Consider the following 14,174-nt stretch of genomic DNA (forward strand, 5'->3'; position numbering starts at 1 on the left):
ACTTTCAGCAGAGTTCTTCAGTCTGAACCTCTCTGTTTGTAAGATGCTTTTCTGTCTGTACTGTCTCATCTTTCTTCTCAGGTATAAATTTGAAATTTCCTTGATAGTGTGGTCTATTCTTACAGGACTTATCATCACTGGTCGTCCTCTGTTTCAGAGTCTGATGTGTGTTGAGCGTTACCTGGCAGTGGTTCATCCTGTAACCTTTCTGAAGTACAAACCTCTCAGATATAGAGTGGCGTGTTCTGTTATTGCCTGGATGGCAACTTTTGGAGCCTGTGTGGTTCTTATTATAACTTGGTTCTCCTTGATTGAGCTTTACTTCTATTACATGTTGGCACAGCAGATCCTTTTCCCCTCCATCCAGTTGTTTTGTCTTGTGGCTGTTCACAGAGCTCTGAAGCAGTCAGGACCAGGAGAGAGAGAAAGGAAACCACATGAAAAGAAGAGCGTTTGTCTTATTCTAATAACTACTGTGACCATGGTTATCATGTATGCTCCTTATATTATTTTATGGTTCCTTGATGGGTTTTATCAGGCAATGATGACACTCTTTCTATTGCTTATACTTGTTATGATTTACCTGGTTTTGTTTTGCCTTTTCTCTTTCTCCACCGGGTGGGAAAACTACCCTTCATCAAGTGTCAATAATTCTACTTTACTTGACCTTAATCAAAAGTTGTCTTTCACTTTTAGTTATTCCAACTAAAAGACATATGGGTATTTCTTTAGTGCAGATACTTTAATGTGTCATTGCTTGATTTCTTTTAAAGCTAACAGGCCTCTTTTCTTATATTCTCAAGGTCACATAAAACTTTATTATTTATTTTTACCATGCAAATCACGTGCCTTTTATGTATAGATTTCATTGTTTCACCATTATCCCAGAGTCAGACTTACAAACTTTTCCTATGACAAAATATTGTCTCTATAAACAGTAATTATATTTTAAAGACTATGATAAGAATAATCCATAAAAGAGTGAAATATACATAAATCTAGCATATGTCATCAGATATTCACTTAGCTTTTATGAATAATGTTATCTTTTGGTTGGCACCCATTTTTATTTGGAAAGAAACAAGAGAACGAAAAAAAACAAATGAATGAAGTTCATCCTGAATTATTTAATTCACTGCATGTACTTTAATTGTTTTTCAGATCTGCCTTCTTGTACATCATTTGATTAACATATTAATAATGAAGTGTATTTGCATATGAGGACTAACATATTAATAAAGTGCTGCCTCTCCTTGCGAATCACATCACTGACTTGCTGCCAGTGATTGAAAATTATTATTTTTTTATTTATATTATTTCTTTTTCTTCTCTGCCACATGAAGATAAAAGTCCTTGGTCAGTCTGGAGGCAAAACATGGCATTTGTCTCTTTATGTGTGTATCCAGATCTGTGGTGTGAGACTGGAAGTGAAAAGCCACACGATGATTTACTCTTGTGAGAATCTGAATAATCTCTAGATTACAGTCCTTTAACATCTTGCAAAGTTCGCCGATAAATACAGAGCCTGTTTCTGGATTTCTCCACGAGTAATACCCTGCGGAGAAACAAATATGTTTTCAAATGCATTTGCTGAAAGTGTAAAAAAATTCACTGAAACCAATCAACTATGCCAGTGTCTCTCAGTGCAATGCAAACCTTCCACTGTGGAATAACAGAAGAGAAAATCCGCCTCGGGAACATCGGATATTCCCAGAAATTCGCCCGGTGCTTCTTCACTGTCTGCCTCGACACCATCGTCAAATTGCAGTCCCCTGCAGGCCTGAATATGGAATCAAACCAATCACAAATTAGTTAGTCACAGACAAAATTTTATGAAATGCTTCTCTCTCTCTTTTGTAGACGGCTGTTACCTGTAGGAAGAAAAGTTTCGGCTTGTCCCGCAGACTAGGGCAGAGGTCAGAAGTCATGAGAGAGGTCAGAGTTTTGACATGGATCCAGCACTCATCCGATCCAAGGATTTTTCCTTTCTCTCCATGGCTCATCAGTACACACACAAAGCAGGAATTGTCTGCGTGGTTCTCCTTGGATACTAGGGCACATTTATAAATTAATACAGGCATTATGAGCCATCCTGAACACTGAAAATGACGTTGTACTGTACCTTTTCTCAGCACTTGAATCATTTCATTTGCTGACAGGTTCTTCTCCACCTGTACTTGAAAACCGAGGGACTTGAACGTGCTCGACAGTAAGCGTTCATCTACTGAACAGCCATTCCTATGCAAACCTGGTGAGTCTGGAACAAGAAGGCATAAATAATGAATCGATGTATGGGGAATTTAATGTTTCTGGTTTAAGTTTCATTTCCACCAAATATATTGATTCTTTTAGAGAATGTTGGAGAAAGTTGAAAATGGCTTAAAAGAATAGGTGTGTTTGAATTAAAACAGCAAAGCACAGACCGATCGGTCTATGACATCAAAGTACTGCAAGAATGATTCATCTGATGATACTGAGCCGTCTGCTCTCTTGCGGTACTTTCATGTCATCGGCGATGTCATCGTGGTTACTTTGATGTCATCGGTCTGCGAACGCACCTTGTGACTTCAAATTCAATAAATTAGTCAAATTAATGAATCACTCACTGAATCAGTGTGTGATTCATTAGACTGATTCAAACCCAATAACTCAGAGACTGCTTTTTTTGACTGAAACAGGATCACTGAATCATTTAAACTCATCACTATTTATTTATTTCATATGTACCAGTGTATGGAGTTATAATTTACAATCAACCATTCATTATCACAAAACAGTTTTTAGAAAAATCTAGAGGGTTTTTTTCAGGAACGGATACTTTGTGAAATGCCACAAAGCAGGACTAGCGTGATAAAAAAAAAAAATCACATGAATATAAACTCAAGACTGTAAACCACTGTGGGATTAGAACTCAATACAGAAGAGCTGGAGTCAGCCAAAATCAAGGTTAGAGGCAAAGTTAACACTTAAGTTGACATTCAGATTAGTTACACTACGAGTATTGGGTTCTTGAATCAATCTTAAAGAACACTTTATGCCAAAAAGTTTCAATATAAAATACTTTTTGTGCTTAAGAGGTTTTTCTTTGTAGTGATAAAGTGTGTTTATTCGATTTTTAATTCAGAAAATTTAACCAAAATTAAAAAATAAATTTGAACAAAAATTAAATAAAACATAATCCATAAAATGATCCCATGATGGGAACCTTAAAAGGTTCTATAGCCTTTATGAAGTGGATAGCATTAGGTTCAACTTTAAAATTATGATAGCCATTCAAAAGGGCAGATACGTATCAAAGAACTGTTCCAAATAGCCTACTGTAAGCAGGTCAGAGATTATACAACTTTATTGTTCAGTGGAGATACAGGCTGATAACACTCACCAGGGAAGTGCTCATTACTGATTATTAGACATTTGCCTATGTTTTTATGCTTCCTGTATGGCTCAAATACACAAGACTTCTTGACAGCACTGTGAAGTTAAAACATCATGCGTTAAGATGCGAGTTAAAACATCTTAACAAAAGTAAAATGAAGAAATTCACTTAAACATGCTTGGCTTGACAATGATCTAAACATTCTGTTTTAACCAGTCTTACCTGTGATCTTCAGAAACATGCAAATTCATTCTGAGACTTCATTCATTACACCACCGCGTCTTCTTGAAAGTGACGAATAGCTTCCTACAATCTCACTTCTTTCATTCTAAATTTCCTCCTCCTTTTACTTTCATTTTACAGCGAAAGATTTCAAAGTCCACTGCCTCCCAGGTGGGGTGTTGCACTTGATCTGTGACTAGCTTCCTACAGAACAAGGTTCACACAAAACATTCATATCATTTTATTAACAAGAAAATGTTTTTATAACGTCATATTCATGCACTCTATAGTTTATGTTTTTTTTTTTTACTTCAAAATACAATGGTTGTGGACCGTGGTGCTTTGCAATATAGTTCCCTCTGCTGGGAATTTGCAGTATCTACTCCAAAAGGCCACTACATTGTGGTGATGAGAGAGAGAGAGAGAGAGAGAGAGAGAGAGAGAGAGAGAGAGAGAGAGAGAGAGAGAGAGAGAGAGAGAGAGAGAGAGAGAGAGAGAGAGAGAGAGAGAGAGAGAGAGAGAAGAAGAAGAGAGAGAGAGAGAGATTGATTGATTGATTGAGATTGAGAGAGAGAGAGAGAGAGAGAGAGAGAGAGACAGAGAGAGAGAGACAGAGAGAGAGACATAGAGAGAGACAGAGAGAGAGAGAGAGAGAGAGAGAGAGAGAGAGAGAGAGAGAGAGAGAGAGGAGAGAGAGAGAGAGATGTAAATATACATTACACTGATCACAATCACTTTAATATTGTTTGCATTTATTTCAACATGCCACTATAAATGTATTCAAATCAAAGATGCTTCATAGTTATATGGTGCATTAAAAGGATATAAATTCAGCTGTATAAGACTATCTGTATGAAGAGTTTGAGAGAGAGAGAGAGAGAGAGAGAGAGAGAGAGAGAGAGAGAGAGAGAGAGAGAGAGACGTAAATATACATTACACTGATCACAATCACTTTAATATTGTTTGCATTTATTTCAACATGCCACTATAAATGTATTCAAATCAAATATGCTTCATAGTTATATGGTGCATTAAAAGGATATAAATTCAGCTGTATAAGACTATCTGTATGAAGAGTTTGAGGTCATTACATTGTGACAGTGCAGTTAAGTGTTGATGGTCTGTGTGCTGTCAAAAAGATTTACGACTCATAATCCAATCACAGTCATTCTTCTGTACTAAGTCTCGCGGTTATAAGCGTGATGTGCATGTGTCACTCTTATGCAGACAGCTACAGATTACTGCTTATTAGTGTACTTAGCGTTACATCTCGGGGGTCTTACAGCAATGAGTGTAGGACTCTTGAGCCAGCCATATGTGCCGATTTTGAAGACCCCATGGTTGTTTAGGGGGTGTTGATTAGGTTTCTGCTGGGGGCGAATGAGCAGTCTGACTATCATTGTCATTTTAGTGAATCTTAATCTTATTAAAGTTCCATATGGGGAAGCTGCAGCTGAGCTCACGAGTAACTGTAATTAAACAAATGAAATGCATCTTTTCAGTTAGGTTACTGCACCATATTTACATATAGGCCATCATACAAATATATCAGCAAACAGTGATCAAGTGTGAGAAATATTATATTTATAGTATGTTAAATATTTTTCTAAAATATTTTTATTTTTTATTATGTAGGTAACAATACGTTCCCTTTCGTAGTCACTCCGAGTTACGTCGGATGACGATGAATGGGGGTTTCGCTTAGAACACCTATCGCCTTTGAGTATTACAAAACGAGCCAATGGCGATGAAATGCCATGGGTCTATGGAATTTGCATAGCGTATCTCCGCCCCACCGTGTGGGTATAAAGGAGAGACGCCAGCAAAGGCAGATCATGTTTTCGCTTCGGAGCCAAGAGTATTTCTTCACTCCACAGCCATCTCTGACTTCGCTCTACGAGACGAGCTTCTCTCTCCGGTGTTGGTGTGACGGCGATCTGCAGCGAGCTCACAGTGCCTGCTGATCTGTGCAGTGATCTGCCAGTGTGTGTGTGTCTCCCTGTGCGCTTCAACATCGCAGAGTTTTTTCTCTTCTCTTAAAAGAGCTCGCACGCGGCACGTCTTTTTAAAGACGGCTCGCCCGTGCATTTCTGGTTGCAGCGGACTGGTATCGGACTCTGATGGGCACGAGCGCTGTCTAGTGTGTTTGGGCTTTGATCATGCTTGAACAGCACTCGTGGATGACTCATGTTCTCTCTGGGAACGTGATCATCGCGTCATATATAGGTCGAGACTCGGTGAACTCGCAAGAGTGAGAGTCCCCTCATCCACCACCCGATCTTCGGCTGGTGGCCAGGATGACCTGAGGGTGTTGGTCTGGAACAAGGCGCCGACTCTGTGTGCACGCCCCAGCCCCCCCTCTTTAATGACGGTGTCCACTAGCGAACTGATGATTCCACGAGTCTACCCTCGGGTGGCCCGTGCGTTTTCATTTGAAGCTACAGAGGACGATGCTGTGTCTGTAGCAGAATCACTAGGTGGGCTTGATTCTTCTGGAAATGACGACTCGTCACAGCTGCTACCCTCTGGTGTGCATACGGCTGTGCTTGAGTCTGATCCGGAGATGACGGCCATGCTTTCCCGGGACGATTGGTTTTGGGTAAGGCCGCCGACGCGTCCACGGCAAACCCCAATATCTTTCCTACCGGACGTGCATGATGAGATCACGGATCCTCTCGTCGGTCTCATCCGCCTTTCCTCCGCTCAGGGGCCGCTGCCCATGGGTACACTGGGATCCCCCCGGTTGAACGCTCTGTTGCCATGCTACTATGTCCTCAGAGTGCTTCCCGGCGCAATCCTAGGCACCCTTCCAAAGCCTGTAGTTCTTTTCGTCTACACTAATCTGTGGCGAAATCCTATAGTGCCACAGGACAGGCAGCTTCCTCACTGCATCCCATGACCGTTCTGCTGGTCTACCTGACCCAGATGCTCATGGACATGCAGGAGGGCGGGACTGACCCGAGGCTCTTCAGTGTCAGGGTGCGGTATGACCTTGCCCCCACACCGGGCCGCTATGCCGTCCACGTCTGGGCCGGTCATTCCGCTCCGCTGCACCACCGGGGGGACGTCTGTGGTTCTTGATGCCGCTGGCACAGTTGGGAGCCTGCCTAGAGCTTCCCTATCTGTTCCGCTGGGTCGTGCGAACCACCTCGGCTATGCGATTCAGTTCGCACGGTCTCCTCCCCGCTTCAGGGGAGTCCGCTCCACTTTGGTCGGTGGCTATGCCCCTATCATGAGAGCGGAGGTTGCTACCCTACTGGCGAAGGATGCGATTGAGACTGTCCCTCCAGCCGAAATGAGGTCCGGTTTACAGCCCCTACCTCATTGTCCCGGAGAAGTCTGGTGGGTTACGGCCGATCCTGGACCTTCGCATCTGAACCGCTCCCTTCACATGCTGCCGTTCAAGATGCTCCTGACAAAACGCATTTCTGGATGTGTGCGGCCACAGGATTGGTCTGCAGCGATCGACCTGAAGGACGCCTACTTTTATGTCTCCGTTCTCCTTCGACTCAGACCATACCTACGGTTTGCTGTCAGGGCGCGCGCATATCAGTAAACTGTTCTCCCATTCGGGCTAGCCCTGTCTCCTCGCGCCTTCACAAAGGTTCTTGAGGCAGCCCTTGTTCCTCCATGGGAACACGGGGTTCGCATCCTGAACTATCTCGGTGACTGGCTGTCTTAAGCTCACTCCTGAGACCAGGTTTGCGAATACAGGGACCCATTGTCTGGCACCTAGCTCGTCTGGGCCTTCGGGTCAACTGGGAAAGGAGTAAATTTTGCCCCGTGCAGAGGAGCTTTTTTCTCGGTATGGACTTGGTCGCCTTCTCCACTCAGCCATTGCTGACTTGCCTGAGACTATCAAGCGCAAGAGTGCGGTTCCACTGAAGCCTGGGGCATATGGCATTTGCAGCCGTGGTACGCCGCTCAGATTGCTTCATATGAGACCGCTTCAGCTTTGGCTTCGGGACCGAGTCCCGAGGTGGGCATGGCAACACGGCACCCTCCGAGTACCAGTTACTCCGACCTGCTGTCAGTCCTCACCCCGTGGTCGAACCTCAGCTTTCTACGGGCCCGAGTGCCCCTGGAACGAGCTTCCCGGCATGCTGTTCCCCTTAACAGATGCCTCCACGGGCTGGGGTGCCATTCGCAATGGACATGCTGTCAGAGCAGTATGGCATGTCTATTGCCTCGAGTTGCTGGTAGTACGCCTTGCCCTGCACCGCTTCCGGGCGTTGCTCTGGGGTCAACACGTACTAGTCCGATCAGACAATACCGCCACAGTAGCGTACATCAACCGTCAGGGTGGTCTACGCTCCCGCCGTATGTCGCAACTCGCACGCCACTTCTTCTTCTGGAGTCAGAAGCACCTGAGGTCCCTTCGTGCTATCTACTTTCCGGGAGATCGGAACTTTGCAGCCGACGAGCTGTCACGGGTTCGGCCCATCTCCGGCGAATGGCGACTCCATCCCCAGTCGGTCCAGCTGGTTTGGGACCAGTTCGGGGATGCACAGATAGACCTGTTTGCCTCCCACAACTCATCCCATTGCGCCCTGTATTACTCCCTGTCCGAGGGCACCCTCGGCACGGATGCACTGGCGCACAGCTGGCCGCGGGGCCTACGCAAATTTGCGTTTCCCCCAGTGAGCCTTCTCGCACGGACATTGTGCAAGATCAGGGAGGACGAGGAGCAGGTCATTCTGGTTGCGCCGTACTGGCCCACCCGGTCCTGGTTCTCCGAACTGATACTCCTGGAGACAGCACCTCCTTGGCCAAATCCTCTGAGGAAGGATCTCCTTTCTCAGAGACGGGCACCCTCTGGCACCCTCGACCCGATCCTGGAGGCTCCACGTGTGGCTCCTGGACGGGACGAGGCAGGTTTGAGTACCCTGCCACCAGCGGTGGCGGCTACCATCACTTCCGCTAGAGCATCGTCCACGAGACATGTCTATGCGTTGAAGTGGAACCTCTTCGTCAACTGGTGCTCTTCTCGCCGAGAAGACCCCAGGAGATGCTCGATCAGTGTCTTGCTTTCCTTCCTGCAAGATGGGCTGGAGCGAAGGCTGTCTCCCTCCACCCTGAAGGTGTATGTGGCCGCTATCGCCGCATATCACTAAGCAGTTGAAGGTAAGTCTCTGGGGAAGCATGACCTGATTGTCAGGTTCCTGAGAGGAGCGAGGATATTGAATCCTCCTCGCCCTTCTCTCGTTCCCTCTTGGGACCTCACAGTGGTGTTAAATGCCTTGCAGAGGGCTCCCTTTGAGCCTCTGCAATCAGTTGAGCTTAAGTTCCTGTCTATGAAGACAGCGCTCCTGGTTGCATTGGCCTCCATCAAGAGGGTAGGGGACCTGCACGCGTTCTCCGTTGACGAAGCGTGCCTGGAATTCGAGGCCGGTCATTCTCACGTGATCTTGAGACCCCGCTTGGATATGTGCCCAAGGTTCCCACCACTCCCTTCCGGGACCAGGTGGTGAACCTGCAAGCGCTGCCCCTGGAGGAGGCAGACCCAGCCTTGGCACTGCTCTGTCCAGTATGCGCTCTCCGTGCTTACGTAGACAGGGCGCAGTGTTTCAGGACCTCAGACCAGCTCTTTGTCTGTTTTGGTGGGAGACTGAAGGGAAAGGCTCTCTCAAAGCAGAGATTGTCCCACTGGATAGTGGACGCCATTGCTTTGGCTTACCAACAGCAAGGCCGACCGTGCCCCCTTGGTGTGACAGCCCACTCCACCCGGAGTGTGGCTTCCTCTTGGGCTCTAGCGCATGGTGCCTCGCTAACAGACATCTGTAGAGCTGCAGGCTGGGCGACACCCAACACATTCGCCAGATTTTATAATCTCCGAGTGGAGCCTGTGTCCTCTCGTGTACTCGCTTCAGTTAGCTAGTACTGGACCCGCTCAGGTGTCTTCGCTTGCTCGCCATTCCACTCCACGGACTGGATACGTGCGATATTCCGCAGGTGAGCTTTCCTCTCTGAAGCCCTGAGTTTCTCCAGCACTGTTGACGCTGGCGCCAGTGTCTATTGCCTGTGCGTCGGCTAGGTGCCTCCGTGTGCATGGTTCCTCCCCTGAGTAACCCCCACATTTTTATTTCCACTGTAAGCCTCCTTGAGCATGTGTCTTTCCCTCGGCAAGCCACCTTGCCACTCCTGGAGTTGAAAGTTGCCACCCCTCGGGCTGGTCACTCCAGCGTTCCTCCATATGAAGCCCTCCGGTCATATGTGTGTTCTTAAGTCCTCCCTACGGGTAGGCATGCTGCGGCATATTTCCTCTAAGATATGCTTCCCAGTGTACGTTGGTATTCCTGTGTTAAGTAGGACTCCTTCGTCCGTGCCAGTATCACGACAGGGGGATCAGACTTTCGCAGGGCACTGGAAGACAGCTGTGAAGGTGGCGTGATTTCACAGGGACCCCCATTCGTCGTCATCCGACGTAACTCGGAGTGACTACGAAAGGGAACGTCTCGGTTACGTATGTAACCCTCGTTCCCTGAGCAGGTAACGGAGACGTTACGTCTCCCTGCCACTTCCGCTGTACCGCTGGGTAGACTCCTGAGTTCAGTCTCGGCTCCTCAGCGAAGACATGATCTGCCTTTGCCGGCGTCTCTCCTTTATAGCCACGCGGTGGGGCGGAGATACGCTATGCAAATTCCGCAGCCCCATGGCATTTCATCGCCATTGGCTCGTTTTGTAAAACTCGAAGTCGATAGGTGTTCTAAGCGAAACCCCTATTCGTTGTCATCCGACATAACGTCTCCGTTCCCTACTCAGGGAACGAGGGTTACATACGTAACCGAGACGGTTTCAAACAACACATTTCTAGTAATGCTTTTCGAAAGTTTTTTCTGGTAACACTTTACAATAAGGTTCATTAGTTAACATTAGTTCATGTATTAACATGAACTAACAATGAGCAAAACATTTGTTACAGTATGTATTAATCTTTGTTAATTTTAGTTAATAAAAATATAGCAGTTAATTGTTTGTTCATGTTAGTTCACAGTGCATTAACTAATGTTAACAAATGCAACCTTTGATTAAAATAACGTAGAAGTAAATGTTGAAAATGAACTAAGATTAATAAATGCTGAAGAAGTATTGTTCATTTTTAGTTCATTCATGTTAACTAATGAACCTTATTGTAAAGGGTTACCGTTTTCTTTATGTTTGTCTCGTAATAAGGCTGGCAGGCTCAATGACAATGCATGATGTCTACAATCTTGTTTTCTCAAACCTGCCTGGCATAAAGATCCAATTTGCTGAGCCACTTAAATCCAGTTCATGCCTACATCCAGTATAGCTGCTAACCAATCAGATCACTGGACCCTTGACCATTTTATCCACTTAAATCATACTTTGTATTTGGGGAACTGAAGATTATGTTATGTTTAGTGTTATTGAATAACTTTTACATCCACATGCATTAACCTGCTCTACATTGTACTTTGGGGCTTTGGGACTTACGGCTAAACAGGGAAAGGAAACAATGGGAAGACGGGCAGTAGTGGGATCAAGAAATGACACAAGGCATACTTGAACCCGGGTCACCCACAACACCTCGTAGCACATGCGCTAGTGCAGAGTCCGCCAGATCATGTCAAACTCAAATTTATCTACAATAAGTTGTTTTGATTAATTTCTTTCTGTTGAAATAACAGTTGGCTTTAGATCTGAAAGTTATACTACAAAGAAAAGAATGCTGTTGATAAAATCACAAATCTCACTAGTATCTCAAGTATCAATGGGAGCACAGATTGGATAAATGTATTATGAGTGTGCATAAAATGTGTGCCATAGTTTTCTTAAACCATAAAGATTGAGTGAGATCCTAAATCAGCACGATGCTCAATATGATTTCATTAACACCATTTATGGATTTGCCACGACTTCCTCTTGTAGCACAGAGATGATGTTCTAAGCTTATGATGCTGCATGTCATTCCAAACCTCTAAGATTACTTTATATGATCACATGTATGAGGTTTGTTCTTATGCATCGAGCAAGCATTCTTGAGCTTCTGTTTACCATATTTGAGTACTGGATATGATGAGTTTTGGGTGAAAACATTTTCAATGGAGGGACAGAAATCGCTCGGATTTCATAAAAAAAAAAAATCTTGATTTGGATTTCGAAGACGGACTAAATGTTTAGAACGATATGAGAATGAGTAAATGATGACTCACCCTTTAAGCTTTGTAAAAGATGTTTAGATGTATGTGAATGAGTGTGAGAAGCCTCTGTCCGTATCTCAAGGCCAGCAGTGACACACTGTCACAGGCTTTAAAGCAAAAGTCAGCATCCGGTGAGATGTGCACACGCACTCAGAGATAAGACACCTCATGCTATTCCTGGATCACAGAACAAAACAATATGGAAATCTCCTCTTGTAAACAAAATGTGTGGTGAGTCACAGATAAATAAAAATGAGTGTGAGAGGAACAGAATCAGTGTTTTTATTATTAGTAAATATAGTTTTCTAGGTTAGAATGAACATTACAAGAACTTGTGCAGACAGAGACACATGATATTTTATGTAATATCATGAAAATAAGGATTATAACAAACGGCTTAAGGTATTTTATTGCAGATTCATTTAGTAAGCAGTCATGTAGTACTGTAAGTGGGATAATATTGCAGTCATTATTGCAGAATAAACACCAACATGGTGATACAAGACAATTTCACTTCGCACCAGGGTCCTGATCACTCTGTGGTGTTTATATTTTGCGATAATGATCGGCTGTAATGTTTACATATTTAATATAGTGCTTTTTATGGCAGATTTTTTTTAAATCCCTGCATTGAATTTTCCTAAACTAAATCTTAAGGCAAAGAAGCTTAGTGGAGTTTGTTTTAAAAAAAAAAATTAAATTCTCACAGCACACACCAATAACAATTTACATCACAGTGACAGTTTACTAGAAAATGAACCCAAACAACACCATGCTAATCTGCACGTGTGTGTGTGTGTGTGTGTGTGTGTGTGTGTGTGTGTGTGTGTGTGTGTGTGTGTGTGTGTGTGTGTGTGTGTGTGTGTGTGTGTGTGTGTGTGTGTGTGTGTGTGTGTGTGTGTGTGTGTGTGTGTGTGTTGTTTTTTCATTAATTGGGTTTAATTTATTTTAATTTATTAAAAAGTCAAACTCTTCAAACAACCATTAAGGAGACGTTCAATCCAAATATAGTGCTGGATCAACAAGTTGCGTAGTTCATAAAAACAGGTAGTTGTGGGTTTAGTAAGTATAAAGAAATGCAGCCTTGAATGACTAATACAAATGTGATAGCTGAACTCAGCAGGATATAAGACCTTAGCAGCTCATTATACACTGTTGGGAAAAATCAGCAGGGAATCTCTTAGGAAAGCTTTGTGATTGTCTTGATTTGTGATAGAAAATATCCAGCTGGTCTCAGTGTTTTCTTACAAAACAAATCCAAATTTCCAACTTCACATTAGTGTTGTTAGTGTAGTATGTTTTTCTAACACAAAACCTCACCTGACCCAATGTTGTTATTGCCAATACCTTGAAATATCAGTAATTGTTAACAATATAAGTAACTGAAATAAAGCTCAAATAAAATAAAATATAGATATTAGATAAAAGGCTAAAAGAAAACGTTTTTGTCTTAGAAAATGTTGCAACTAAATGAAATAAGTTAAATTTGATGTAAATAAATAACTAAAACTGAAATAAAAATAATTTATAGCTATTTAGATTTCTTTTTTTTAAATAGGAAAAACTTTACAACATTTATTAATGTGTTTTAATGTTAATTGGTTAAAAAACAACTGTTAGCATTTATTGTTAGTTACTATTATCAGGGCCATTAAACAGTATTCATTATACAATTATACAATATTTAAAATGTATTAATAAATGTTGACATTAACTAAGAGTAATAGATGTGTTAGACGTATTTTTCATTGCTAGTTTATGTTAAGTAACATAGTTGTACCTTATTGTAACATAAGAAACTTATTGTAACATGTTACCAAAAAATGATTTTTTATAAACATCAATTCAAAATATTAATACATACTATAATAATATATTAATAGTACTAAAATAACACTGACCTGAGCCGTCTGCTGTCCACCTGCAAAAGTGTAGAAAAGTTAACTAATAAAAGACATACATAAATCATAGCAAACTTAGGCCCTACTTTTACAATAAATTAGAAACCACACAGAATAGAAACATTTTATTTTGTTGGCTTTATGTTTCATCACACACAAACACACACACACACACACACACACACACACACACACACACACACACACACACACACACAAAATGACTCGCCAACAAACATACACTCATTTTCTTAAATGACTTTTAGTTTTTATATTAAGTAAATTATATTTTGTCTATATGATAACCCTACAGAGAAACATTTTGTAGACATAATTTTGTCATTATAATAAAGGGATAGTTCACCCAAAAATGAAAATTCTGTCAACATTTACTCACCCTCAAGATGTTCAAAACCTGTATGAGTTTCTGTCTTCTCCTAAACACAAAAGAAGATATTTTGAAGAATATGGGTAACCATTGTTGATGGTTGATGGAGCCCATTGACTTCCATA

General features: G+C 42.8%; 1 protein-coding gene across 1 annotated transcript; it reads right to left on the bottom strand.

Annotated features, from left to right (window-relative positions):
* Window positions 1-1,042: 1,042 nt before the first annotated feature.
* Window positions 1,043-13,967, bottom strand: casp21 (caspase 21, apoptosis-related cysteine peptidase). Its single transcript, XM_077194209.1, has 8 exons — window positions 13,662-13,967; window positions 4,882-5,067; window positions 3,599-3,993; window positions 3,383-3,471; window positions 2,123-2,257; window positions 1,872-2,050; window positions 1,657-1,780; window positions 1,043-1,555 (listed from the first exon to the last, which is right to left on the bottom strand). The coding sequence occupies exons 3-8, from the start codon at window positions 3,625-3,627 to the stop codon at window positions 1,314-1,316; spliced, it is 798 nt and encodes a 265-aa protein (XP_077050324.1). The 5' UTR covers window positions 3,628-3,993; window positions 4,882-5,067; window positions 13,662-13,967; the 3' UTR covers window positions 1,043-1,313.
* Between the last annotated feature and the right edge of the window lie 207 nt (window positions 13,968-14,174).

Source organism: Siphateles boraxobius, unplaced genomic scaffold (genome assembly GCF_051911475.1).
Source record: "Siphateles boraxobius isolate OS27281-9 unplaced genomic scaffold, OSU_SipBor_1 11, whole genome shotgun sequence".
Lineage (NCBI taxonomy): Eukaryota > Metazoa > Chordata > Actinopteri > Cypriniformes > Leuciscidae > Siphateles > Siphateles boraxobius.

What these genes read in the sequence shown, in the direction of transcription:
- casp21 (XM_077194209.1), bottom strand. Translation starts at nt 3,627, where the DNA reads ATGAATTTGCATGTTTCTGAAGATCACAG. An exon ending in CATGTTTCTGAAGATCACAG is followed by an intron (nt 3,472 to 3,598) that starts GTAAGACTGGTT and finishes TTAACTTCACAG; the next exon opens with TGCTGTCAAGAAGTCTTGTG. An exon ending in CTGTTATTCCACAGTGGAAG is followed by an intron (nt 1,556 to 1,656) that starts GTTTGCATTGCA and finishes GTTTCTCCGCAG; the next exon opens with GGTATTACTCGTGGAGAAAT.